A 27,946-nucleotide genomic window follows, 5' to 3' on the forward strand; every position below is an offset into this window, starting at 1 on the left:
TTCACGATGACATCCCTCAGAAACCATCCAGCGCCTCTCCCCTTGCCATTGTGTCCTATAACCACACTCACCTGTTACATTCAAAGACATATTCCATCATAGGTTCATTGGCATCTTTCACGATGACATCCCTCAGGAACCATCCAGCGCCTCTCCCCTTGCCATTGTGTCCTATAACCACACTCACCTGTTACATTCAAAGACATATTCCATCATGGGTTCATTGGCATCTTTCACGATGACATCCCTCAGAAACCATCCAGCGCCTCTCCCTTGCCATTGTGTCCTATAACCACACTCACCTGTTACATTCAAAGACATATTCCATCATAGGTTCATTGGCATCTTTCACGATGACATCCCTCAGGAACCATCCAGCGCCTCTCCCTTGCCATTGTGTCCTATAACCACACTCACCTGTTACATTCAAAGACATATTCCATCATAGGTTCATTGGCATCTTTCACGATGACATCCCTCAGAAACCATCCAGCGCCACGCCCCTTGCCATTGTGTCCTATAACCACACTCACCTGTTACATTCAAAGACATATTCCATCATAGGCTCATTGGCGTCTTTCACGATGACATCTCTCAAAAACCATCCAGCGCCTCGCCCCTTGCCATTGTGTCCTATAACCACACTCACCTGTTACACTCAAAGACATATTCCATCATAGGTTCATTGGCATCTTTCACGATGACATCCCTCAGGAACCATCCAGCGCCACGCCCCTTGCCATTGTGTCCTATAACCACACTCACCTGTTACATTCAAAGACATATTCCATCATAGGCTCATTGGCGTCTTTCACGATGACATCTCTCAAAAACCATCCAGCGCCTCGTCCCTTGCCATTGTGTCCTATAACCACAGTCTTGGGTTGCTTCACAGAAATAGCCTTGATCTCAAATGTATCAGCCTGAAAGAAAATGGTCAAAAAATTGTAACCATTAAACAAATTTGAAACAGTTATGATGATATCTTTCAGAGAACATTCCTGTAAGTTCAGGCTACAGTCCAATAACTGTATTCATTGAGACAGATGTCACATTTTTAGTTCTCCTTGATATTCTACTCAAGTGATTAGCTTTGTTTTGAGATTTGTTCTCCTTCTCTACATTTTCTATAGTGGAAGATGCCGAGGAAAATTGCATTCACTTGACTGGCTGTTACAATTAGAAAATGCCGGCAAGACATCAGACTGTTATAGCCTGGTCATTATCGAGTTCTTGATCTTTTACCGGTAGCCATAGTCTTCGGTTGCTCAAGATCTCAAATGTCTTTACAGTCACATACCTTTCAAAAACATGCAGAATACACTGGTGCTTCACAATATCATCTTGATATTATACTTTTTGACCTAAAAATAGTAGCATTCACATCATACAGGCTTCTCTGGTGGAATGCATTTTACATTCAAGGGCTTTCAATAGATTTTGCCATCAGTTTAATATAAAAATATCTAAATTCCAAAGAACATTGTTTAAGTGAAAGCTGTTCTGGAATCTTGATCAACCCACACATTATTGTTTTCAGGGATGAAAACAAGCACTGACATTATTTCCTGAAACTGCTTTAACATTTCCTGAAAATGTGTATTTCCCTATACTTTGTACAGGGAAGATCCAAGCAAAATTTCCTGAAGATTTACATCCCTGTCAGTTTTCTGTCAGAACCTGACACAAAATTCCGTGCTTGCTTTTATTTTACTTTTGGTTTTCTTATTTATTGCCCTTAATATTTTTGAAGAAAAACAGAGCATACTTTCCTGAATCTCTTTCCCTGCATATTTTTGAAGAAAAACAATGTTTTTTAAATGGAATTCTTTGAGTCTCACCTGTCCTTCTACAAATTTCTCCTCTTTATCAGACTTGATAAGAGCCCTATTCCCAGTGTCTCCCTGTTCACCATGTATGGCTAGGTACACGTCTGCATCTGTGGAAGAGCCTGCTTCATTTCCTGTCACCACGGTTACCTGGTATGTCACAGCTGCAATGTATGAACATATTTAAAAAAAATTAAGTACACATAGTAGGCAAAGAACTTGAGTGAGAAAAAGAGAAATAAGAAAGAGAGAAAGAAATCAAGCAAGACACAAAGAATGAGACAGACAGACAGCAAGACAGATACAGGGTGTATCAAAATGATTGGTACCGAAGACTTCTCATTTTTTGACGAATTGTTTTACTATTTTTTGTGCCAGTTTGGGGTTAATTGTTTAAATATTTGTAATTATAAAAGTTTTATCTTCTTTAAGAATTTTAGATCATAAAGATAGCACATTCTATTCAGAAGTTAAATGATTCTAAAGGAAAGTAGGTGTTTTTTACACTTTTCATCATAACGCTGGATCAGTAGCGCACCATTTTCAAAGCTCTATTTTACTGCAAATACCTTGTGAGGATGATATGTTGAAAATCATGGAAATGTTTAATATTTTCCTTGCCTTTTTCTTCATTCATAATATATATAAATGTTATAATCAATATTTATTACTTGAGAGTAATATTATTGACTTGAATAATTCAGGTGAGGTGAAAGAAGATTGTGTATCAACACCATCCAGGGCGGTAATTTAAATTGTATTATTGAGATTACTAAGTAGATGGTGTGTCAGAATGGCTATAAAGTGTAGACAGTGTAAGTTAGTTTAGACCTGGTAAAAGTTATTGGAGTGGCTCCACAGTATTCCATACTTCAGTGTGCATTCATAGTTAAGAATCGCTGGTCGACACGAATCTACGGAGAGTACAGAGAAGATTTAGGAGACAGTTTCTAAGAGCAAGGCGCATATCCCATGCAAACATGCTATAACTTGCAACGTTTCAAAATTTGATATGGGCAGAATGGACCCATCCCAGGTGTTAAGTTCTTTCAAGATAGGGCTTCACCTCGTAAGAGTTGTAAGGCAGGGACTTCGAACTATCTTTCTAAAAGCATGTGTAAAGCAATTGTATGTTATGTATACTGAGGAGTATGTATGCAATAAATGGTTCAAGCAGTGAACCTATTCATCTTGTGTTGTGTAAGTCAAACCATGATTACGCCGATCTTCGCTTAAATGACAATAGCTCCCAGATGCATCAACCTATCAACTTCAGATTAATAGATCAATAAGTTAACATATGCCCCTTTCTATTTATAGTACAAAAACTATATTAATTAGCAATTTTATATTTTTGATATATTTTTGAAAATGTCACATAGCCCGGTACCAATCATTTTGATACACCCTGTATAGAGACAGACAGCAAGACCCACAGACAGATTTTTACCTGGTGATCCCTTTTTGCCAGGCCTAACTGCAGCCATTTCTCTCCATACATCGCAATCATCTTCCTTTGCAGACAACCAACAGTTGCGGAATTTGAATGTCAGAAGCTCGCCAGACACCATGTCTTTCATTTTGACCTAAAACAACACATAAGTATTTATTAGTATTACAAAGAGTTAAATTAACAGTTATGCCAAAGTAAATAGAGAGATTGCGATTTCCAAACGTAGACATCGGACGACGTTGATCTATTCAAAACCACTCTCCTGTATCGAAGCGAGGTCACGTGATTTAGCTATTTTTGAAGATATTACACGTGCGAAATCGACGCAGATACATCGTTGAAAATACACAAAATTTGTCCATTTCACAATATGTTAAAGACAGTCAAAGATAATGAACATACGAAGGAAAGTCTAATTATTATTATGATTCTTTTTGTTTGTAGCAAATCATTATAATAAAGGTACACCGATTTATTAAAAATGGACTAAATTTAAACGCAATATTCATACGCAGAGATTGTCTATTGAAATGTGTGTGATACTTTGCGCATAAAAAATTACCTTGCGATTTGACATTTTGGACTCAACGTAGCATTAAAACGTACGCTCCACCATGGTTCCGCGTGGAAATAGGCTGATTTTACCTCGAGTCTAGGTAAAGGAAACGTAGAGAACGAGTGTTTCTCTACGAATGTTATAGTCAAAATATCATGTGTTTTTTGTACAGCTGAGGGGTGGTGCAATAACTTTGTGTATCCCCGAGGTGGTGAAGTATTATAGGGGTGGGGGGGGGCAAAGATTGGTTGCAGGTCAAAAGGGGGGAGCAAGCATTTTTTTGCAGGTCAAAAGTTGGGTGGGGGGAGGGCAAGGAAATTTTGGCTCAGATATTTTAGGATCATTAGGAACACGTTCAAATATATATGCACAATTCCTGTATAATTTATAAACAATATACACTACACATAAAAAATACTACTACAAGGGATTTTCAACATATAAGAATCCAAACAATCAAGTACCAACATGCACAGTTTTGTCCTTATATCACTTTTGGGTTTATAACAAAATGTTTTCAAGCCTCTATCGTGATTGGCAGCTGCATAAAACATCTCTTTGATAGCTGATAATGCCCATCTATTCACCAAGTGGCTATTAACTGATGAGCACTGTCATTATGCTAATATGAAATCATTGTTTATCAACAAAGGCGAGGGACTCGCCTGTCGATATGCTCAAACAAACCGCTACACTGTTCAATGGCTTTCTTGTACTATATGAAATATGGTGGGCGATTTGAAATGCACGCGTTCTGAGCAAACTACGATGCGTGACGCACACTGCAGGGCAAAGAACAATGGAAATTGTCATAATTCGCGCGCATACTGCCGGGCAATGATGTCACATGTCAAGTGGTCTATACCCGATCAATGTTGGAGTTGCCTATAGCCTATTTAAAATTCAATATGGCTACCGAACTGTCATGTGGTCCAGTGGATTAGTGCGCTGGACTTCTGTATTCTTTATGTAGCAGCGGCGTGGGTTCGAGGCCCACCTGTGCCGAACTGAAATTCCATTTAAAAAAAATTAATATTAGGGAAATGAGACTGGGCGAATTTATGTATGACGAGAGGCTTAGGATCCCTTTATTGATCCCTGACCCCACCGACTACCCCGGGCTGATTTCATGCAAAACAAATCACCAGATGACTGACTATATTAGGACATAGCGCCACAACACGAGCGCTGGTAAAGTATGTGGCCTCACTGCAATACATAGCTACGTAAAAACGTACGTGTTAACGTACGTCCTACGTCTACGTTTGGAAAATCGCAATCTCTCTAATATGATTCATAATATGGTTAGCCATACCCAAGACTAACTTGTGCCTGGTACCTCTACTTGACTGAGATGAAAATATTTGTGTTCATGTATATCAAAAGGTACATTTGTCGGCTGCTACATGTGTCTCTTTGCAGATAATAGCTATAATGGTGGCCATAAGTCTAGCGACGGCTTTGATAAGGTAATGAAAATAAGCTCGCCACTCTCCCGATCAATGTTGAATCCTTTTTTTTTTTGGTCACTGTTTTGTGTTATTGTTGCCATTTTCCTTCCTTTTGTATTTCATGTTGTTTATTTGTTTAGGTTTTCTTCACACATCTTGTTAGTTGTTCCGTTTAACAACAGAATTGTCAGCCTCTAAGAGCTATATTTTTATTTGGTAACAAGAAAGGGTGTATAATGTATTGAGCCAATCAGAGATAAGTAAGAATAGTTTGCAAGGCTGAAGGGGATTAAGCTTAAAATTGCTAAGAAATCTAAAACCTCTGTTTTTTTTGGTTACTTTGATGATTATATCATGTAATTAACCAATCACCAGTCTTTTGGATCAACGTCTAGGCCTTGTGCCTGTGCGTAGCGCACTATAAATCACTGCCCTTTTTTTATATATTTCAAATCAAATAAGTCATAGAGGGCAATGTAAAAATCAATTTACGATCTCTTTAACAGAGAGGATTCATACCCTACACTGTTCACTACAGCCCTAACCACCTTGTAAAACCACAACACTAACCACAACAATAAGTCAAAGAGGGCAATTTTTTGGGTACTTTGATGATTATATTGTGTAATTAACCAATCACAGGCACTGTAAAGGTTTTAGAGCTCATGGGGTTATACTGTTCTTGGCACAATTATCTCAATGTACTCACCTGATCAAGTCTCCATGTAGCTTTCTTGCTGGTTGAATCCAGTCCAATGCGGATCTTATAGATGGTGCCAATATCACCAACATTGATCTGTAGGACATAACACAATAACAAAAATGGCATATCATCTTAATGGATAGATAAAATTGAAATTCAAAATTAATACACAAAATATTTATGTGCTTTCATTGATAATAATAATAATAATAATAATTTAGTCTTATATAGCGCATTACAAACAAATCTCAATGCGCTTTACAAAGCATACATAAAAGCATAAACACATGGCAACAATATTTAAATATACAGCATTAAAATACGAACTAATATTTAAAATTAACAAAGAAAATAAGTTGATGTATATTGCACAGTTATGTCAGAGGCGAGCAAAGGGGGACAGCGCTTCTTGTTTCATGTTTTTGCAGGAATGGGTTACTAGCCCACTGCCACACCCTTAGGACCAGTGGACTACTCTTAGTCCGACTTCTACCTGTCAACCTGTCCACCATGGGTGGCCCTACCAGGAGGTCTAGACTCCCAATGGCATATCTCTTAAGGTCACTGAAGCAAATGAGCAACAAGGCTGTATCCTAAAGGGGTGTGAACTTTAAGATTCGGACACCTCCTTTCGCACATGATGGTAATAACCAGGGCCACATAAGACTTATTTGCTTATTTTTCTCACATTAACATGGTGGGTAAATATGTCTGTATTTAGAATGTGATAATCTGTTACCAGCTCCCCACAACACTACAGTGTAGTGAAGCATTACATACAACATCCCGTCAGGATGTACCTACCTGGAATTCATTCTCTTCTCCTGCTTTAAATAGATCACCTCCTTTCCCAAGGGTCAAAGGTTGAGACACACCCATATCACCGTACGCCACTAGGACTACTCGTGATTTGGTGCCAACTTGTCCGGTCTTAACAAGCACCTTCCAGTCACCATCCATACCTGAAATTCATAGTTAATTTTTTTTTAAATGAAGAAAATAATGATGTATTCAGAGCACTAATTAAGGTTAAAAAGTTTGACCATGAAAAAAGGACCACTGCCCTAATTTTTTGTCAGAGAACGAACTATAAAAAACCCTTGGTAAAATGTTAATTTTGAAAGCTATGCACATGCTCTTCTGAAACAAATTTTTTTTTAGCCAAATCAAAATTTTGAATAATATGACATTTTATTTGAATTGGCATTTTAACTATTTTCAAACATGATGAGAATCAACCAAATTTGTGGAGGTTTCAAGAGTTTCTCTATCATAACATACATGTAACATTCTACCATAACATTTTAACAGTAATTAAAATCTATTACTTTTCAAAGAGTGCTGGTGTTCCAAAATCACTTCAAACTTGCAATAACAACAATAAGTGTGCTTGTTAGTTTGTTAGGTAGCCAGTAAAGCAATTAGGAGAATTAGTTCATTGTGCAATAAATATTACAGGGCTTTATCTCATCCAAGAACTCAATCTTCATGCATAGTCACTTTAACTCTATAAAATCTTACAAAGCAAACCCAATGTGCATGTATGCATCCCACATGACAATATGACGTAATCACTGTTAATTCATATTCAATTTTGAACATCAGAGAAGCTTTGAAACAAACTTTCCACTTAATGGGGCCTTACAGAGATGTGTCTTTACAGATTAATTTGTCTATAATGCTAGTCCATATACCTTCAACTTCAGTTTCACTCTCAGGTTCAGTTTCAGTCTCAACTACTTCCATCATTATAGGTTTGGATGAAGCCTTGCTGTTTCTGGGTGCTCTCTTGGCCTTTAGAGCACCTACGCTCACAAAATAGGGTTAGATTTTAAGATATATTAGTGTGCTGTGTGTTAGCATTAGTGATAGGTTAGGTTTAGGTCAGGCATTCTCAACTATCTTTGAAAGACTCATGAGCATTCAATGAATAAGTGGCCTGGGAAATATGTTGAATCCAGAAAGCCAATTCCAGTAAAATTTTAACTCAGTGCGAGTATAAAGGCTTAAAATATCTGGTCCATGGAGGCCAAAGGTGCCAAATTTGAAATTGAAGGCAAAAATATGGAGTAAGAAAATAAGAAAATATATAAGAAAATAGAAATCACAAAGCTTCATAACTTTAGAATCAAGCTTGCTACTAAACCTTCTGGGTTTTCAGTATATGATAGCCTAATGTGCATATAAGGTAATAATTATAGTAACTGGATTGTCAAATATGCCTCCTTTGGCCTCCATGGACCAGATCATGTCACATATACCCTTGCTATAAAATAAGAAAAGCTCATTTAATTTCTATACAGAAAAAAGCCTCTATTAAAGTTTTAAGAAATCATGTTAGTGTAACTCACAACTTCAACAATATCAATTTCATCAATTAAAACACCATGCATTATCATATAAGTTTATGGTTAGTAACTTCGGAACAGCAATCTGCACAAGGTAAAACATGTTAGTATTGGCATTATTGAAAAAGAATGCTGCAAGATGCTGCTAATTGGGTAATTAACTTTGTCAAATCTTGTTTCATTGAGCTATTCCAGTTGAAATCCACACACCCCTATGGAAGACATAATCTTTATCTTCCATACAGGGGGTGTGAATTTCAAATGGGGTTGCCTGAATGGGTGACTGCATTTGAAATCTACAAGCCTTGTGTGGGAGATTAAGGACATTTATTCCATAGGGGATGTATGGATTTCAACTGCAATAGTCCATTAGAGTACACCTCCTTTCCCCTCTTAGACTCCTAGCTACCAAATATTAGTTTTGATAGTAAGGTAAGGTTTTTTAAATAGTAAGGTTTTTTTTCACTTCAAACTCTAATGGTGACCCGAAGGTCAAATTGCAAGAATTTACATCAAACACACCTAAACAGAAACAATGCAATTTTGAAGGCAGCAGCTTAATCAGCGCCAATATTGCAACATCGAAACAAACAACTATACAAACATCCAACCCCACCATACCCCACCCCGTAGGCAATGAGGATAAAGTGCCTTGCCCAAGGACACAACATGTTGGGTTTGAACTCGCAACATATGGATTATGAGTCGAGCGCCTTATCCACTCGGCCACACATGCTCCTAATAGATCCACATTGTTGGAAGGTCTTTAGAGATCCTCATCAAATTCCCAGCAGTAAGTTGATAGCAACAAACAAATCTCATTATTAAGATTCAATGCAACACAACTTTTATCAAAGAATGAATTTGACTTTTTCAGTCATAATTTGAGACCACAATTACTACAAAATTCCATATGCAATATTTTACTTTCTAGGCATGTTCAATTTAAGATGGACAAGTTTGTTTAAACAAAGTCAACAAAAATCTTCTGTTCTTAGTAAAATTTGTCACAAAATAGACAAATTTTGAGTTCAAAATGAAATCATACGCAAAACCAATCAGTAGCATCAGTAATATCAGTAGCATCTATCTACATATCATGGTTAGATAATATTGCCTATTTGGGTTAGTATGACACACAATCATAGCTTACTATCATCAGCCTTTTTCACATCTTCTTTATCCTTTGATTTTGAGTCTCCTTTAAGGTAATACGAGTAAGTGTCATCAAATAATTAGATATAAAATAATGAAAAATTATAAAAGTATCTGTTGAGAATAGTAGTCATACAACATTTGTTCAATGCAATTTAAAGCCATAATGTACGATCTTATAATATAAAATTGGCTATTTTTTTTTCAAACCTGATTTTTTGGCATATGTGACATGATCAAGGGGAATGAGTCACATATCGACACTGGTCGAAAATGAGTTTTACATTTGTTTCTTAAGAGGACATTTAGAGCTTTCAGAAACTGAAAACCCCATGTCAATACGACTTTTCTTTGCTAAGTTATGCCAATTTATCAATAGCTAAAAACAATATAAAACAAAAGAATTATAACACTTTCTCTGCCAATATCTCAAAATCAATATTAGCGACATCCGACTCATTTCCCTTGATCGTGTCACATATTTGTAACATTTACACATGTCCCAAATAACACCTAAATGGAATCGACCAAATTTGACATGTTTGTAGGTAAACAGAGCAATTTTGACATAAAGTCATAATAATAATGACTTGAATTTAAATCTGCCATAAAACTCCATGTTAAACAGCCAAAATCTCCAGTGGGATTTCCTTCACTTTATCTTGTTATTCCGGTTTAAAATGGACAGAAACCCTTTCCGGCACTTCTTACTAATATGATTTCAGCATTTTGGGTAAAATATTTTTGCGGAAATCGTACATTATGGCTTTAAGCAAACGATGGTTTATCAATAATCTGTATTAATTAGGCCTATACTTCTAAAACCAAAATTCATTAAAACAAGCAAAGCAAACATTGTACTTACGTTTCTTCTTTGGAGGTTGAGGAGTTACTTGTCTTTTCTTCTCTCCAACTTTTGGACAAAAAAATCAATTAACAACATGTAAGTTTAGCTATACATAGTGGGGATAGTATTAATTAATGAAAGGTATATATTGTTATTTCATGCAAGCTGGTCTTGAAATAAGGAAAAAATTAAGTGGTCCACTGGACCCTTGCCTCTGCAATTCCAAGTGTCCTTGCTAATTTCCAAGGGTCCCACAACAATATCACTGTTTTGGTCAAATCTTTGTTGGTCCTACAAACCTGTATTCTAGATAAATAACGATTCCTCATCTACTGTTGAGACTGAGGACTGGCCTTATTTTGAGATATGTTTACCCAAACATGCATGCACACACTAACTTGTTTTCAGCTATCTAGGGTTGACTTACATTTGATGATTGCAGGATACAGTCTTACATTGTCTTCTTTTGTGTCAACGGTAGGCTTCACGGTGCCATCTGGTAAGAATCCCAAACACACATCTCGACTAGCCACAGACTGCAAGGTGATGAAGCCCTTATCACGGTATTTGTTGACAATGAACTGACATGGTTTACCACTTCCTGAGCCCTGAAAGTATACAAACATACAAATGGATATTTGAAATATTGGTTAGAATATAGCAAAGATTTTAAACAGCTACAATGACCAAGTGAGAAATATGTGATCCATCACATCAAAACCGACCACCTCGCGGCTGGCTTCATTAGCAGATAACAATGAAAGACTAGAAGGCTATATATTTGTACACAAATACGGCTATACCCGCATGTTATCGGTGTACCCAAACTTACAGTCCTTATTTGCTGAGGACTTAAAATAAATAAATTGTAAAAAGTCACCCAATTGGGCAGAAAATGTGTAAAAAGTGAAAGTCCAGTCACAAGCTTTAATTGAATGTATGTTCCACTGTCGTAGCACTTAAAATAAAGAAATTGTAAAAAGTCCCTCCCAGGGGAGTCGCCTCTTACTCTCCATAGGTTGCTGTTGTCAGTATCTCGTACTCACAGTGAGGCTATATATGCAATATGATTAGGGGGAAACTATTCCAGAGGGAGTATGTCAAATGGAACAGCCATAAATGGAACAGCCATTTCAGAGGGAGTATGTAAATTATACGGAACAGCCTTTTTGGGGGCCGTTTCAGAGGGAGTATGTAAATTAAATGGAACAGCCAATGGGTATGTAATTTAACTGTAACAGCCTTAACGCTTCACGCTGGTATTTCCAATTATGATATAATATGATTTGTCTGTTTAGTCCTACGTGTGTGGGGTGGAGGGGTGTGTGGGTGTTAGTAACAATATAATTCTCAGGTGCTATCTCTGTACATATTCTGAGCCCGGAAGCTGCTTTCTTTGATGAGAAACGGCACGCCCTTTGTTTTAACAGTTGGGGCCCTGGGGCCCATAATATTTGACTTATGAGGCTCATGTACATAATTATGTTGAAGTATAATTCTCTAGGGCTATCAGTATAGACTCAAGCTGGCCACTGTAGCTACTTTATTTACTGAGTAACGGCCGGCCCTATGTTGTACCTATATGTACATATGGGGCTCATATGTACATATAACAATGTAATTCTCAGGTGCAATCTGTGTACAAACTCTGAGCCATAAAGCTACTTTATATGATGAGAAACGGCCGGCCCTTTGTTTTAACATTTGGGGCCCTAGGGCCTAATATATAGGACTTATGGGGCTCACGCACATATGTTAAAGTATGATTCTCAAGTGCTATCAGTAGACTCAAGCTGGGCATTGTAGCTGCTTTATTTACTGATTTACGGCCGGCCCTATGTTTTAGCGCTTGGGGCCCTGGGGCCCATATTATGTGACACATGGGGTTCATATATACATATAACAATATAATGCTGAAGACCTATTAGTGTACCAAATCTAAACCCTGTAGCTCCTTTATTTGCTGAGAAACGACCGCCCTTTGTTTTAACATTTGGGCCTCTGGGGCCCCTAGCCGAAAACATTTGGGGCCAAAATGGGCAAAAGGCAATTTACAACTTTGAGCCCATATATGTGCCACATATGAGCTCTAGTGGCCTTGTAGTTTTATAGCTAGCCTTGTCAATCTGTTGTCCCTTATTTTAACATTTGGGGCCCTGGGGCCCATAATATATGACATGTGGGGCTCATGTATACTTGTTTATATAGAGTACCCCTGGATCTATCAGTGTACCAACTCAGGGCCCCGAGGCTGCTTCATTTAATGAGAAACAGCATGCTTTGTATTTTTACATTTGGGCCCCTGGGGCCTGTGACCTTTGACCTCTGGGGCCAAGATGTGCAAAGGATAAATCTACGGGGTAGGGCGCATAAGTGTACCACATATGGGCTCTGGGGCCCTTGTAGTTTTAGCGCTAGCTCTGTCAATCTGTTGCCCCTTATTTTAACATTTGGGGCCCTGGGGCCCATAATATATGACATATGGGGCTCATGTATACTTGTATATATAGAGTACCCCTGGGGCTATCAGTGTACCAACTCAGGGCCCTAAGGCTGCTTCATTTGATGAGAAACAGCATGCTTTGTATTTTTACATTTGGGCCCCTGGGGCCCGTGACCTTTGACCTCTGGGGCCAAGATGGGCAAAGGATAAATCTACGGGGTAGGGCCCATAAGTGTACCACATATGGGCCTTGTGGCCCTTGTAGTTTTAGCGCTAGCCTTGACAGAATGTTGTGTTTGATGGAGAAGGAAGAGGAGGAGAAGGAGAAGAAACCATAGAATGGCAATATACCCGTTCATGCTTCGCATGCGGGTATAAAGATGAGAAAATATAAAGAAATAAAAAGAGATTTGAGCTTGTTTTGCCTCATAAAACATTTTTACTGTATCTGATTTCAACAAGTAAGGTGTCATTTTAAAGTTAAAAAACAGCAGTTTATCCTAGTGTTTTTCTCCATTTTCATTTCTGCCACGAAGTGTTTTGATGTGATATGTCACATATATGCATAAACTCTTAGGCTTTCTCCCCTTCAAAAAAAAGAAGAAATCCAGTGAATTAATTCTGCACAGTTATGTCCATGATAACCTTGTAACATGTGTGTGAAATTTGAATCATATTTAAGAACAAACAAAGTGTGTACTCCTGTCCCAATGCAGCAAATTCAGTAATTTGTTTGAAACAAAAGGGATGCATCTTTATTTCTTGTCTTTGTCACTTTTGAAACGTTCTGTTTTCAGTTGTCATACACAGACATAAATCAATGACATGTCAAGTTGATAGACAGTGAAGGATTCATAGTTTTCCTAGTGATCAGCACCTACAATCCAATCACCTGTTACATCCTAAGTGAATTCATGGGGGGAAGGACTCACCAGTTTAGAGTATAAATGAGTTCATGGGGATTGGGGAGGGCACTCAGGGAGACTATGTCTTAAGACCCCTTACCCACGCCTCTGGTTACATCATCACAATCACACATTTTTACTGACTTACCATAATATCACAGACTCCATCTTTCAGTCTCAGAAAGCATCCTGGCTGAGCTATACTCTCAAACATACGAATCCGTCCTTCAGATACTTTATGAACTATCCACTGTGCTTCCTCAGATGCCGTTCCTATGGCAACCAAGTAGCCATTTGTGTCTGGCATGAATGTCTGCAAGGCTGATGTGTAGAACATCGCCTCACCTTTATCACGAGCCACGCCCTGAAGGGGAAAAAATGCACAAGTTGAGTTCATGTTAAAGTAATAGGTGAATAGGTAGAGTGAAATTGGAAGGTAAATGACATAAGGTTGGAATATGGATATATAGTTCTACTTGCATGCCTGAATATGTGTGTATACCTTAAGGGTTTTGTTGAAATTTGTTTCTAGCTTCATCATCTCATGTTTTGCACAAATTTGAGTTCCAAAACAAATTGCCAGGCACTGATTTTTTTTCAACAAATGTGAAGAAAGTTAGATCACACAATTCCTGAACTTGCTACCATGAAATCATAATTGTCTGTTAAGGAAACAAATAAAATAAGTTTCAAAATATCATTTTACCAGTCTCTACATACTGTACATGAAGAATTCAAATGTAAAAGCCAATAAATGCCATTTTCAAACTTTTTGAGTAAGGCCACCGACATCTGCCCTGAAATGCTACCAGTAGCTTTAAATGGACACTCTCCTTTAAACAAGCCAAAGTAAATTTTTCAAACTATGATCAAAAGTAGCACATTTCTTTATAATTGATATTTGCCTATACCTCAAATTGAGAAAAATGGATATATCTGTTTTTACATATGAACACTGAAAAAGTGTTTGCTTAGTGCTTACCTTGACATAACAGTGAAACAATTTGGTTGGTCCTAATTTAGATCCTCTTGTTTCTCCTGATTTTCCTGATTTAGTAAACGTCAGCATCTGGCTAGCAGACTTGGCTGATTCCAGGGCTATACTTCTGTCTGGTTGTACTTTGATTTTAAACTCTGTCTGGGATCCTGCTTCAGACTGATTGATGAAACAAGAAATAAAATTATGAATATTTTGTGGTGCATAACAGCCACCTGGATTGTCATACATGGGGATAAAATAGTGAATCTACTGGAAAAAAACCAGCAATTGAATGATAATTTGCATCTTTAAGTTTGAACATTTGGTTGATTTGTTTAGACTTTGTCCAATCAATTTTGCATTTATTTGTGTGTTTACTTTTATATATGATGTATGTTATGTAACAGGAAAGGAAAGCACTCAGTATTTGAACTTACAAGTATATTAATCTTTCCTGAATTACTTGTATTCTATTGTTCGTATTTTTGTTAATTCAAATAAATAGTATTATTATTACATACAGAATGCCAAGAAATCACACTTTATATAAAATTTTTGCATACGCATGGCAAAATAATCAGGTGGTACAGTATTCTGTCCTTAATGAATGACACATAAACATGACATAGCCCAGACTCTTTGCATCTAATGGGCTATTCCAGTTGAAATCCATACACCCCTATGGAACACATGACCTTAATCTCACCCATAGGGGGGTGTAGATTTCATACAGGAAAGGAAAGCACTCGGTATTTGAACTTACAAGTATATTTTAATATACTTGAAAGATTAAAATCTTTCCTGAATTACTTGTTTGTATTTTTGTTAATTCAAATAAATATTATTATTATTCTATTATAACAAAGGTTTGCACATGTTTGTAGCACTTAGCATGCATTACATACAGAATGCCAAGAAATCACACTTTATATAAACATTTTGCATACGCATGGCAAAATAATCAGGTGGTACAGTATTCCTTAATGAATGACACATAAACATGACATAGTCCAGACTCTTTGCATCTAATGGGCTATTCCAGTTGAAATCCAAACACCCCTATGGAACACATAACCTTAATCTCCTACACAGGGGTGTATATTTCATATGGAGTGAGCCATTCAGGTAACCACGTTTGAAAGTCACACTCCATGTGTGGAAGATTAAGGGTATATGTTATCATAGGGGGTGTGTGGATTTCAACTGGAATCGCCCAATCTCTGTGACCTGATCATGTTTAATATGTTCAAAATATTCTAGTGTCCATTGTGTATTTCTTTGTCAACATGGAATTACTAAGCACAGTCACAATACCAGTGCATTCTTACCATAGCCATAACCTTGTTGCCATCTATAGCAAGGTAGACACCAGGTTTATCAGCTAGCGTGAATCTACGGATGGTACCCTTACCCTTCTCCACTCTGAATATGCATACTGGAAAACAAGAAATCAACAAAGACAACATAAATAATGACATATTGAAACACAATTGGATGAATGTCACAATATGGATTGGCTGTTGAACAATTTAGGCTTCATGATTTCACCCTAGATTCTTGTGCCAAGGTCATTGCGCAAATACTTGCATATGAAGACATACCAGCCAGGAGATATGATGAGCAACTTGTCCTCTCAGGATTCAATTTCCTAACCAAAATAAATCAAAACTTCTGGCCTAGTTACCTAGTTTGCAACCTTCCTTATGCTCATTTAAAACTGAAATTTGTCTCATATACGGCCAAATTGATGTAATAAATAGTATAAATAGTAAATTTTCCTGGCATTTCCCTCACACTGGGCTATTGCAGTTGAAATCCACACCCCTCCTGTGGAAGACATGACCTTAATCTCCCACAGAGGGAGTGTAGATTGCAAATTGAGTTACTTGTACTCATTCAGGTAACTTCATTTGAAATTCACACTCCCTATGTGAAATATTACGGTCATGTCTTCCATAGGAGGGGTACGGATTTAAACTGCATTATCCCATTTTTTTTACCGATATGACATAACTGGGCATTAACAGCAGAGACAAAAAAATCATTTAGAAGCTGCTGACGAGGAAGCACCCAGAAAGTGATTAACCTCCCTGCTGAAGCTGGCCCTTGATCTAATGGCTGGAATTTGAGCAGGAAGAGAATTCCATAATTTGGCTGTAGATGGTAGAAATGATCTTTCATGGTTGACAAGGTTTGATCTTGGGACTTCCACTGCTAGGTCATGGGATCTCACAGACTGTCACAACCTGGGGTCATGGATGTCTGGCATCACCTGGCATAACACCTCAGGAGCCTCCTTGTAGAACATACGATAGAAGAGGGTGGCTGCTCCAACTGCCCTGCGGTGGCTCAATGGCTGAATATGATGATCTTCATACTCATTCGTTGGCAGACCAATGACATGCTTAGCTCTATTTTGGATGGAGTCAAGCTGAGCTAGTGAGGTGGTCAGTGAAATGACTTAGCAAATTCCCCTAGAAATTTGGTCCAAGTACACCCCTGCTTGTGTATCTTTTACACAATCTACAGTGACCTCATTCCCCCCTACCCTAGTGCTACCCCCTCCCAGGTCTTCTCTGATGCATACAGCCCCTCCCATGGCTTGATCTCATTCCTATCCCCCAGTTTTTAAGCCCACACCCCTTCCCCGGGTCCCCTCACTAACCTTGTATATCATCTTTGCAGTCCCCAGTGCTGTCTACAGTATTGTCTTCTCTGATGCATACAACCCCTCCCATGGCTTGATCTCATTCTTATCCCCCCGCTTTTAAGCCCCCACCTTTTCCCCGGGTCCCCTCACTAACCTTGTCTATCATCTTTGCAGTCCCCAGTGCTGTCTACAGTATTGTCTTCTCTGATGCATACAACCCCTCCTATGGCCAGACCTCATTCCTATCCCCCAGTATTTAAGCCCCACCCCTTCCCCCAGGTCCCCTCACTAACCTTGTCTATCATCTTTGCAGTCCCCAGTGCTGTCTACAGTATTGTCTTCTCTGATGCATACAGCCTCTCCCATGGCCAGACCTCATTCCTATCCCCCAGTTATTAAGCCCCACCCCTTCACCCAGGTCCCCTCACTAACCTTGTCTATCATCTTTGCAGTCCCCAGTGCTGTCTACAGTATTGTCTTCTCTGATGCATACAGCCCCTCCCATGGCCAGACCTCATTCCTATCCCCCAGTTTTTTAAGCCCCCACCCCTTCCCCCAGGTCCCCTCACTAACCTTGTCTGTCATCTTTGCAGTCCCCAGTGCTGTCTACAGTATTGTCTTCTCTGATGCATACAGCCCCTCCCATGGCCAGACCTCATTCCTATCCCCCAGTTTTTAAGCCCCCACCCCTTCCCCCCCAGGTCCCCTCACTAACCTTGTCTGTCATCTTTGCAGTCCCCAGTGCTGTCTACAGTATTGTCTTCTCTGATGCAAACAGCCCCTCCCATGGCCAGACCTCATTCCTATCCCCCAGTTTTTAAGCCCCCACCCCTTCCCCCAGGTCCCCTCACTAACCTTGTCTGTCATCTTTGCAGTCCCCAGTGCTGTCTACAGTATTGTCTTCTCTGATGCATACAGCCCCTCCCATGGCCAGACCTCATTCCTATCCCCCAGTCTTTAAGCCCCCACCCCTTCCCCCAGGTCCCCTCACTAACCTTGTCTGTCATCTTTGCAGTCCCCAGTGCTGTCTACAGTATTGTCTTCTCTGATGCATACAGCCCCTCCCATGGCCAGACCTCATTCCTATCCCCCAGTTTTTAAGCCCCCACCCCTTCCCCCAGGTCCCCGCACTAACCTTGTCTGTCATCTTTGCAGTCCCCAGTGCTGTCTACAGTATTGTCTTCTCTGATGCATACAGCCCCTCCCATGGCCAGACCTCATTCCTATCCCCCAGTTTTTAAGCCCCCACCCCTTCCCCCAGGTCCCCTCACTAACCTTGTCTGTCATCTTTGCAGTCCCCAGTGCTGTCTACAGTATTGTCTTCTCTGATGCATACAGCCCCTCCCATGGCCAGACCTCATTCCTATCCCCCAGTTTTAAGCCCCCACCCCTTCCCCCAGGTCCCCACACTAACCTTGTCTGTCATCTTTGCAGTCCCCAGTGCTGTCTACAGTATTGTCTTCTCTGATGCATACAGCCCCTCCCATGGCCAGACCTCATTCCTATCCCCCAGTTTTTAAGCCCCCACCCCTTCCCCCAGGTCCCCTCACTAACCTTGTCTGTCATCTTTGCAGTCCCCAGTGCTGTCTACAGTATTGTCTTCTCTGATGCATACAGCCCCTCCCATGGCCAGACCTCATTCCTATCCCCCAGTTTTTAAGCCCCCACCCCTTCCCCCAGGTCCCCTCACTAACCTTGTCTGTCATCTTTGCAGTCCCCAGTGCTGTCTACAGTATTGTCTTCTCTGATGCAAACAGCCCCTCCCATGGCTTGACTGAAGAGGATCACTTCATTGCCAGGATCATATTTCCACTTCTCTTGCTCCCACTACAAACAAAACAAAAATAAACATTTTAAATTTGTTTTGATTCGTATTTTTTAAGTGAAGGATTCTACAAACAGAAAATAGTTTTTTCTTGGTTGTAAGGATATCATCAACAAATACATGATTCCTTAACAGTGAAGCACTCAAATAGAATTGATGGATGAATTGAGGGTTATGGTTAGATAGAAAAGCTAAAAAGCTACCTTTGCAGAATCTGTGTTGAGCAATGACGTAGCCTGTAACACCACCAGGTGGTCATGTGATCGGAGGAGTGTAAACACTACACTGAATGAAGACTTTATGATGATGTTGCAAACTTCGCTGCTACTCAACACAAACTCCTGAAAGGTAACTTTTTAGCTAATGTCCAAAATTGTTACTTTAGTAATTAATAGGTCCTTTTGTATTTCATTGATTAATTAAATATTTGTTCATTACAGTAATGTAAATGGCAGCCATTGTTGCACACAAGACACTCTGGCACTTGTACAACAAATTACATCCATGAAAAAATGTAGCAAATACTTACCATCTTCTTGTCATCTGTTGAAAAGAAAAAAAAAAAAGACATTTATTTCTAAATAATAATATTAATCAACTTGCATTACACATACTTTCATCATTTTATCCCAAACTTAAATTTTAGTAAATAATCTCATACACAAAAATACCACATTAATGTAAGTAATCTAAATGACTTTCCATCAATGGTGGAAAAAAGAGAACAAAGAAAAATATGAATTTAATAGGTGTGGAAACAAGTCTTTTATTCCTACATAATTCTCTAGACTTTAACCCTAACCCTACCCGTGGTTTTTTTGCTATCGGAAGGGAAAGAAGAAACGAAAAAGGAGGGAAGATGAGGAGAAAGGTCACTTGGCACCCCCGGGATTCGAGCCTGGGACCCCTCGCATGCCACGCAGAAGATCCCCAGCATGTAGCCACACAGGTGACGTTGGCCCAGCCAACGATTCCCTGGGTATATATGACTTGTCACGTGGAATGCATGCACGCAGAGCGGTTTTAATAGTGAGCTTTAGTGAGACCTAGTTGGGTTAGGGTTAACCTAACCATGCGATTCACACAATTTGAGACCAGACCCTAAAGGTAAACCTAACCATGACAGTTACTGCAACTAATATCCTACTCTTATGGTCAACCCTTGGAGCCTTGGTACCTTCTTGGTTTTTAAAACATCCTCCCAGTAAATCTAATTTCACAATTTCTCTGACAATAAACTACTAATCTTTCAAGTAAGTGGATAGGCTTTCACGGCAGGATTCCATAACATTTGATTTTTATTCGGGTGCGCCGTCGGATATCACATTACCGGTGCAGCCGGTCAGTAATGTGAAAACTACAGTACTGGTGCAGCCAGTCACTGTGAAATTGGTCAAGCTTTCGTCAGATATGGCTCTGATTTCATCTGACTTCATCAGTCCTGATGAAGTCTGAGCCACATCTGACGAAAGCTTGACCAATTTCACACAGTGACTGGCTGCACCAGTACTGTAGTGTTCACACATTGACCGGCTGCACCGGTATTGTGATATCCGACACCGCACCCGAATAAAAATCAAATTTTACTAATCTTTCCCAATCCTCTCCCAGGCCCTGTCGAGTTTGTGAACCTTTGTACCGCTTGTGCTTAAAGATGCAAATTATCAATTGATTGCGGGCTTTTATCCAAAAAGGCCAGAGGGACAATTTTTATTCCATGAGTGATAAACCAAAATGGCAGATATACCATAGACTCAGTGCAATTTTGAGTTGGTGCTCATTGGGTATAATCGCTTTGAATACATCAAAGTCTTACTGTTTGGAGTTTTGGTGTCAATTTTCTGTTAGTCATGAACCTGACTCCAACCATGACCACAACTCCTCATCTTGCTGCCCCTATCACTTTTCACATAATGAGCTATTCTATTTGAAATCCACACTCCCCCTGTGAAATATTTAGCTACAGTTGTCTGCAGAAGGAGATGGTTTTCAAATAGAATAGGCAATTGGGTAATTTCCATTTGGAATACTCTTTCCAGATATGGAAGATATAGATACAGGGGGAGTATGGGTTTCAACATAATTAATCCTAGCCGATTCCTTATGAAAAACATACTCCCTTTGTGAAAGACTTTTCTTAAATCTTCTACAGGGGGATGGCAGGTTTCAAGTGGAATGAGCCAATACATAAGACACTTACTGTTTGGAGTCTTGGTGTCTGGTGTCAATTCTCTGTTAGTCTGGCAATCATCTTCCCCAGTATCAAGCCACCTGAAAGAGTAAGTTTGCAGTATAAGCTAGTAATCACAAAATTACAGACAATTTGACACAATAATTAGCCTAAATTCTATCAAGTCAATTCAAATCCAACGTACATAAAAAACTAAAATTTGAAATTAAATATTACATTTACAGCTGGACAACTTAACCATATATTGTTATGTGGGTACTACCATATTGATCTAATGACCGCACACAGGCACTAAAGTCATTCACTTTGGGGGTGGAACATCATGTTACTTTGCTCCATTATAGCCTAACAGAACCAAAAGGTGGTTGTAGAAACTACCCATTTTGGATGAAATCATAACCTGTCAAGTATACATTGGAATGATTTGTACAAACATAACTTTTAAAACTTACAGGGTGGAGGTGGGAACTGAGTATGCAAGAATTTGCTGCATGTCAACGAATATAGCGAATTTAACGAATATAGCCAAGTAGAGCGTATAATAATTTCACTACCCAAATTAATTAGAGAGTACATGTACTTACCTATTACATGGGAATGTGACTTGTTGAGTTGTATCTGAATCATCTGTGATTACTACCTTATCAAGGAACCAGCCCTGACCTGAAAACATAGCAAAATACTGTAATAATAAAGGTAGGCTAGGTTTTACAATAAGGTGCCACACCCACAAGCTGTGCTTTATTCTGTGAGTATGTGCCTTTCTCAAAACACTCAGAGGATGTATGACAGGAGTGGTGTACCAGATTCTAAAGTTGCACCTAAAAGTAAAAACAGGTGATATTTAAAGCACAACTCCAGTGTCAGCACCTTCTCTATATTTTTATCTAAAGTTGTTTTCTTTAAACTTCCGTGGTCGTGCCTGTGCGTATCGCGTACACGAACATAAACACAAAAGCAATAAACAATCACGCTGATTGGCTGATCAATGCACTTGACAACAAGCCGGCTGACTCATTGGTCTTCGGCGGCGCGTAGTAGGCGATTTTGTCACTTCTACGCGATCGCAATTCACCAGCGCGTACCCGGACCACGGAAGTTTAAAGAAAACAACTTTAGTCAATTTTTATTTAGCCAATTAGAGTGTATTATACCCATATAGACGAATCCGATGAGCCAAGTGATGGTCAGGATTAAGTCGGCCATAGCTGGGGGCCATCCGTGCCAAACTAGCTTAGTTTGTTTGGATTGTGATCTAAGACGCCCACTATCACGAGCGCATCGGAGAGTGTAACACTTGCGCCACATCATGGGAGCGGTAAACGCTACACGCCTATGATACTGGCGTCGCATAAAATGGACGGATGGCCCCCAGCTATGGCCGCTAGTGAGGTGTAGGAATCTGGCTCATCGAATTCGTCTATATGTGCTTATTATGCTCTATACGAAGATTTGGAACCATCTATTATATGAATGGGTCATCAAAACAATCCATATTTTGAAATGTTGTTCCAAATTTTGCAACAGTTCGAATGTCTAAAAACATCGGCATGGTACGGGAAATTATAGTCACCCAGAATGACATTTTGTGCATGCTAATTTCCGTAAAATACCTATACTTCACCCGATTACTATAATGTTTCACCTACCTGGAGTAGACATATCATGTCCAATGGTGATCTTTTCTAGTTGACCCAATGAAACAGCTTCAACTGTGAATTTGTCAGTCTGCAAACAAAATCAAAAACCAAAATCAAAATTCTTCTAAAGAATATAGTAGAACAATGATGTAAAAAACATCAATGTTATCTAAAATAAAGTAAAATACTTCCGTGGTCTGGTTAAGCATTGGTGATTGGTGATTGTGTAGAAGATCTCCTCCCCTTCTACTGGCCGATGATCAATGGGTCAACCATCTTGTTGTCAAGACCGTTGATCAGCCAATCAGCGTGATTGTATTATTACTTCTGTGTTTACGTTCAGCTCACAGCACACACCACAGAAGTATTAAAAAAATTTACTTTACATGTCAAGTTTTGCTAACATTTTAAAAGTTGCTTCTTTTTGGCTGGATCTCACAAGAAATCGTTCTGTTTAAAGCCAAAATGTACAATGTTATAAGAAATTGGTTAGCTTTTTTGGCATATTTGTAATGTTGACACATGTCCTAACTTACACCTAAAATGGAATCAGCCAAATTTGTTTAAGTGTTGCACTCTTGTTAGTTCCTTGCAATTTACGAAAATATAGAACGTCTTACCTTTCCCTTCTGAAACTGGTGCTGCTTTGCAGAGTAGAGCATCCTAGCTCCTGTGTCACCTCGTTCACCAAAGATAGTGAGATAAACCGACGCTGATGTACCAGCACCCCAAAAGTTGCCTGTAACTACAGACACTTGGTATACAACAACTGAAACAAAAGGATTGTCAATAAACAAAATTTGAACGACTTTTCTTGATTATGCAAATGTTGGTCTACACCTGATACCTCCCCCCCCTCACACACACACCCCACACCTCACACTCCCACACACTTACTTGTGAAGACCAGCACACAAAGAACTAGGATTTTACAAAATAGGATTCTCATCTAAATGAGGACCTTTTCCACTTGAATCTCAGCAAGTGTTCAATCCAATCAAGACCCCACCCTATACCAGTAAACAAGACATATTTATAAGTTCATGCATATTTTGGGGGGCTTTGGGGGCGCGATCCCCCCTGGGTAAAAGCAGGGGCGGCCAAAACGAATGGGTGATGGAAGAAGAAGGGGCGGTTAGGGCGCTAGCGCCTAAAATCCTTTTTTTTTTTTCTTTTCTCTTCACTTTTTCAAACCACCGAGAAAAAAAAAATTGAGTCAACCTTTTCGGGCTGTTGGGGAAGGGGCAGAAGAATTAAATTTTCTTCAGGCCCCCGGGGTTGGAACGGCCGCGGTACACCACTGATGTTGGTGGGGAAAAGCATAGACAGTAGAGCTACTGCCTATGGGAAAAGGAACCACAGACATCTGCAGCTGTTGCAACAGTTATTGAAGTGTATTTGTGTGTATTTGCAAATACACACCCCAACTCCTTCACACCTTATCCCACCCCACATACACACACCTACTTGTGAGGACATGAAAAGGAGGGCCTACAACTTTTTCTTATCTAACCGAGGACCTTGCTCATCTGAAGCTAGGCTCCAAACCGTAGACCCATCAGACTTTTCACAATCCAACTGAGACACGACCCAATACCAGCAAATGAAACATGGTAGTATATGCATTGTTAGGTTGTTTGTGCTATAGAAGGAACCGTGGACATCCTCGGTTGCAGGGTGCCTTCGGACACTCTACTATTTTTTTGTTGTGTCCTCATTTACAGGTCTTAATAAATACACCCCCACATACACAAATCCATATTCAGTATAAAAACTATCAGTGTCAAAATGGTTCACTTCCATGCGACATCTTGCTTGTAGGCTATGTAAAAATGTAACAAAGCCTGGTATATGCTTACTATTTCAGTAAAACTGACTTACCTGGATGTACCGGCTTTCCATCTTTCATGACCGGTAACTCCCGGCATATTTCACCATCGTCTTCCTCTCTTGACATCCACTGGTTACAAGGAAAGACCAACAGTTCACCTGTACCCGGGTCTTCCATCTCCACCTTGTGGTTAAAAACAAAGGGGAAAAACAGACACATTGGATGAAAAAGTGACAAAATGCAAACAAGTATCTCCATGCCGTACTACATGAGTAAGCTTAAAACTGACATCAGTCCTGTCATTGCTGGCCATCACAATTGGTAGTTCTTTACAGACAATTATGGTATACACTGTAATTTTGTACTATTCAATTTTTAAATAGAATCTCTACTCAGTTATTTTTGATCTTGTAACTATTCATTTTGATGATTCATTTTGATTATGTATATTATCACTTTGAACCGACAATCTTATACATATAGTTTCCATTTTATTTTAACAAGTACTATTCAAATTGACAAGATCTCAAACTCATTATTTGACAAGATTACCCAATTCATTTTGAGAAGATTCTGTTATGTCCCCCTTGCAAATAACCAATAGCAGCTAGGGCTGTAAATGCAAGAAATAAATTGCCATCCTCTCTGTAGAGGAAATATATCATAGAAAAACAGTGGCACAATTGACGGGAAATATATATAAAATAAACATAATTTTTCACCAGGTTTGCCGATAAGCGACCACTTATGGTTCAAATTTTAGCCAGCCTAATCATGAGGCTCACATGGCCGAGTGGTTAAGGCAGAGGTCCCTGGCTCGATTCCCTGGTGGGATCAGTTTTTTGTTTTCCATGTTATCTGATTCATTTTGATTCAAATATTTGAATAAATTGGTCTTGTCGTTTTAACAAGATCATGTTATATCCCACTCGGAATAGTCATACTTGTCAAATTTGAATTGAGTCTATTAATTTGTGAGGAATTAATTTTAAATTGTAAATTACTTCTCCTTCAGTGTGTACATTTTGCAAACTAGTTCTTCCATCATAATTTATAAGCATGTTCTTATTTTCTTCAAAGCCTGTTCAATAGTATTTTTCCAATTAAACCCATATTTTAGATCATATCAATATCATATTGATTATTGGAAATGTATGGTAGCATATTTGAATTCATCTCAGCCATGGATCGCTATGGTAACTGATAAACACACTCAACCAAATCCAGATGAGACAGTAATAACTTGGAACTACTAAAGTCATACATTCAATATAGCTATGGTTTCATTAGGAATTAATGAACTACTACCATATTTGTTCTATTAACCGCCCATGCCCCTTTAAGTGCCAACAGTGTCAATATGACAGTATGGTATAGAGCTATTCCAGATGAAATCCCATACATCCCTATGGAAGACATGGCCTTAATTAGAGGTTAATAACAGCGCATCGGTTATTTGGAGGGCATTGTGAAAAATCTAAACATTTTGCCTTTGGAACTGAGGGATATTCCAAGGTCCGAAGCAAAATGTTTAGATTTTTCACAATGACCGTCATATTACCGATGCAAAGTTATTAACCTCATTTATAACCACCACTTTGATCTCTTCTCTTTACAAAATAACATAAAATATTGCTCAAAAGTTGGTAATAATAGATGATTTTTACATCTTCCCTTCCAAAAATCGATGAGACTAAAACAGGAAGACAAATAACAAAATTGTGTATCACGCTCTGTGCAAATATGGTAGCGCATAATCCAAATACGGCTGCCAGCGTGCGCACAGTTTGTTCGACGCACAATACGGCCCATGCTGAGTTTAGTAATATTTACTTTCAAACAATTACGCATTTTATGTCAATTGTAAGATATTAATGACCTTGATTTGCATTTGTGTTTTCACAAATAACAAAATGTGATTGGATCGCATACATCACGTTTATCAATGAGGTTATGAATCTCCTATACAAAAATTCACACTCCCTGTGTGGAAGATTAAGGCTCGATACTTGCATTGTTTAGGTATAAAACAATTGATATTTGTACTTCAATTGTGTAAATCTTCCACAATCTTATGTTGTGTACATTTGAAAACTCAAAAGTGATATCTTAAATTCAAAATTAAGCAAAACAACAACAACAACCGCATTCCACGATTGTTTCTGAAACTGCCATGGGCTTTGAGATATAGCATTAATTTTTAGCCTTATCTATATTTTACACATAAAACATTCATCTGCTTGTCATTTTGAAATAGAATTATTTATTGCTAAGACAATCAATTTGGTTACACAGTGCGTTAAACAAGAAAGGACATAAAAATCATTAAATCATGGAATTTAGTTTAAAAAACGTATCAATTAAAGCAATAAGTTTCTCATCAAAAGATACTGAAATAAGAATCTCAATGCATGTTTGCGTCTTAACAAATAGTTACCCGATATTTGTATCAAAATTGGACCGCATATTACCTGTACAGCTATAAATTGTTAATTTCATTCACCATTTTAATTAATCAATATTTTCTCAAGTTCATGTTGAAGTCAAATTGAGTGGACAGTGATCAACAGCTTTAATTAACATGGAACGCAACACTTTATCAAGGACAAAGGTAAATGATCTACCAAATTGAGTTGGATATCAATAAAATTGATTTTACAATAAATAATGGTCAAAGAACTCAACGAAAGAGTATAATGCAAAATATGAAAATAATGGGCACTTTATGTTGTTTGTTTTTTGTTTTGTTTTTGTTTGCTTGCTTTTTTTTACCAAAGGCAAATTATTCATCTATAAAAGTATTGGGAACCCTGAATCTCTATTCTATACAGGTCTATTTCAATCAGAAAAAAAACACCAGCCTGAATGAGTAGAAAAAATATGTGTTACGTAACCATATATATTCAGTTTGAGGTGTCATTGTTTAAGGGATCCAAAATGAGCGTTTATTGCGTTTCGACAGTATTTTTTGTGGGACATGAGAGCACCTCGACCTATCGAATTGCATTCTGAATACGAAGCATGTCTTTCTGATATCAAATAATTTTCATCTTTTAAAAATCACAATATAATACAAATTTTATGACAAGTTATAAAAATTTGATATTTTTCAAATTTTTGATATATAACAGTCCTCGAAG

The 27,946-nt window shown here is 38.6% G+C and overlaps 1 protein-coding gene across 1 annotated transcript in view; it reads right to left on the reverse strand.

Annotated features, from left to right (window-relative positions):
* Positions 1-27,946, reverse strand: part of LOC140166976 (uncharacterized) — a 142,275-nt gene that overhangs the window by 69,168 nt on the left and 45,161 nt on the right. The window contains 19 exon segments of the mRNA XM_072190459.1: positions 766-923; positions 1,842-1,993; positions 3,280-3,415; positions 5,999-6,085; positions 6,797-6,954; positions 7,687-7,797; positions 10,361-10,408; positions 10,770-10,950; positions 13,839-14,054; positions 14,673-14,846; positions 15,998-16,104; positions 17,474-17,542; positions 19,014-19,146; positions 19,674-19,687; positions 21,345-21,415; positions 21,920-21,998; positions 22,985-23,063; positions 23,596-23,744; positions 24,857-24,989. Coding sequence (XP_072046560.1) covers positions 766-923; positions 1,842-1,993; positions 3,280-3,415; positions 5,999-6,085; positions 6,797-6,954; positions 7,687-7,797; positions 10,361-10,408; positions 10,770-10,950; positions 13,839-14,054; positions 14,673-14,846; positions 15,998-16,104; positions 17,474-17,542; positions 19,014-19,146; positions 19,674-19,687; positions 21,345-21,415; positions 21,920-21,998; positions 22,985-23,063; positions 23,596-23,744; positions 24,857-24,989 — 2,255 coding nt within the window.

This window comes from Amphiura filiformis, chromosome 12 (genome assembly GCF_039555335.1).
Source record: "Amphiura filiformis chromosome 12, Afil_fr2py, whole genome shotgun sequence".
Lineage (NCBI taxonomy): Eukaryota > Metazoa > Echinodermata > Ophiuroidea > Amphilepidida > Amphiuridae > Amphiura > Amphiura filiformis.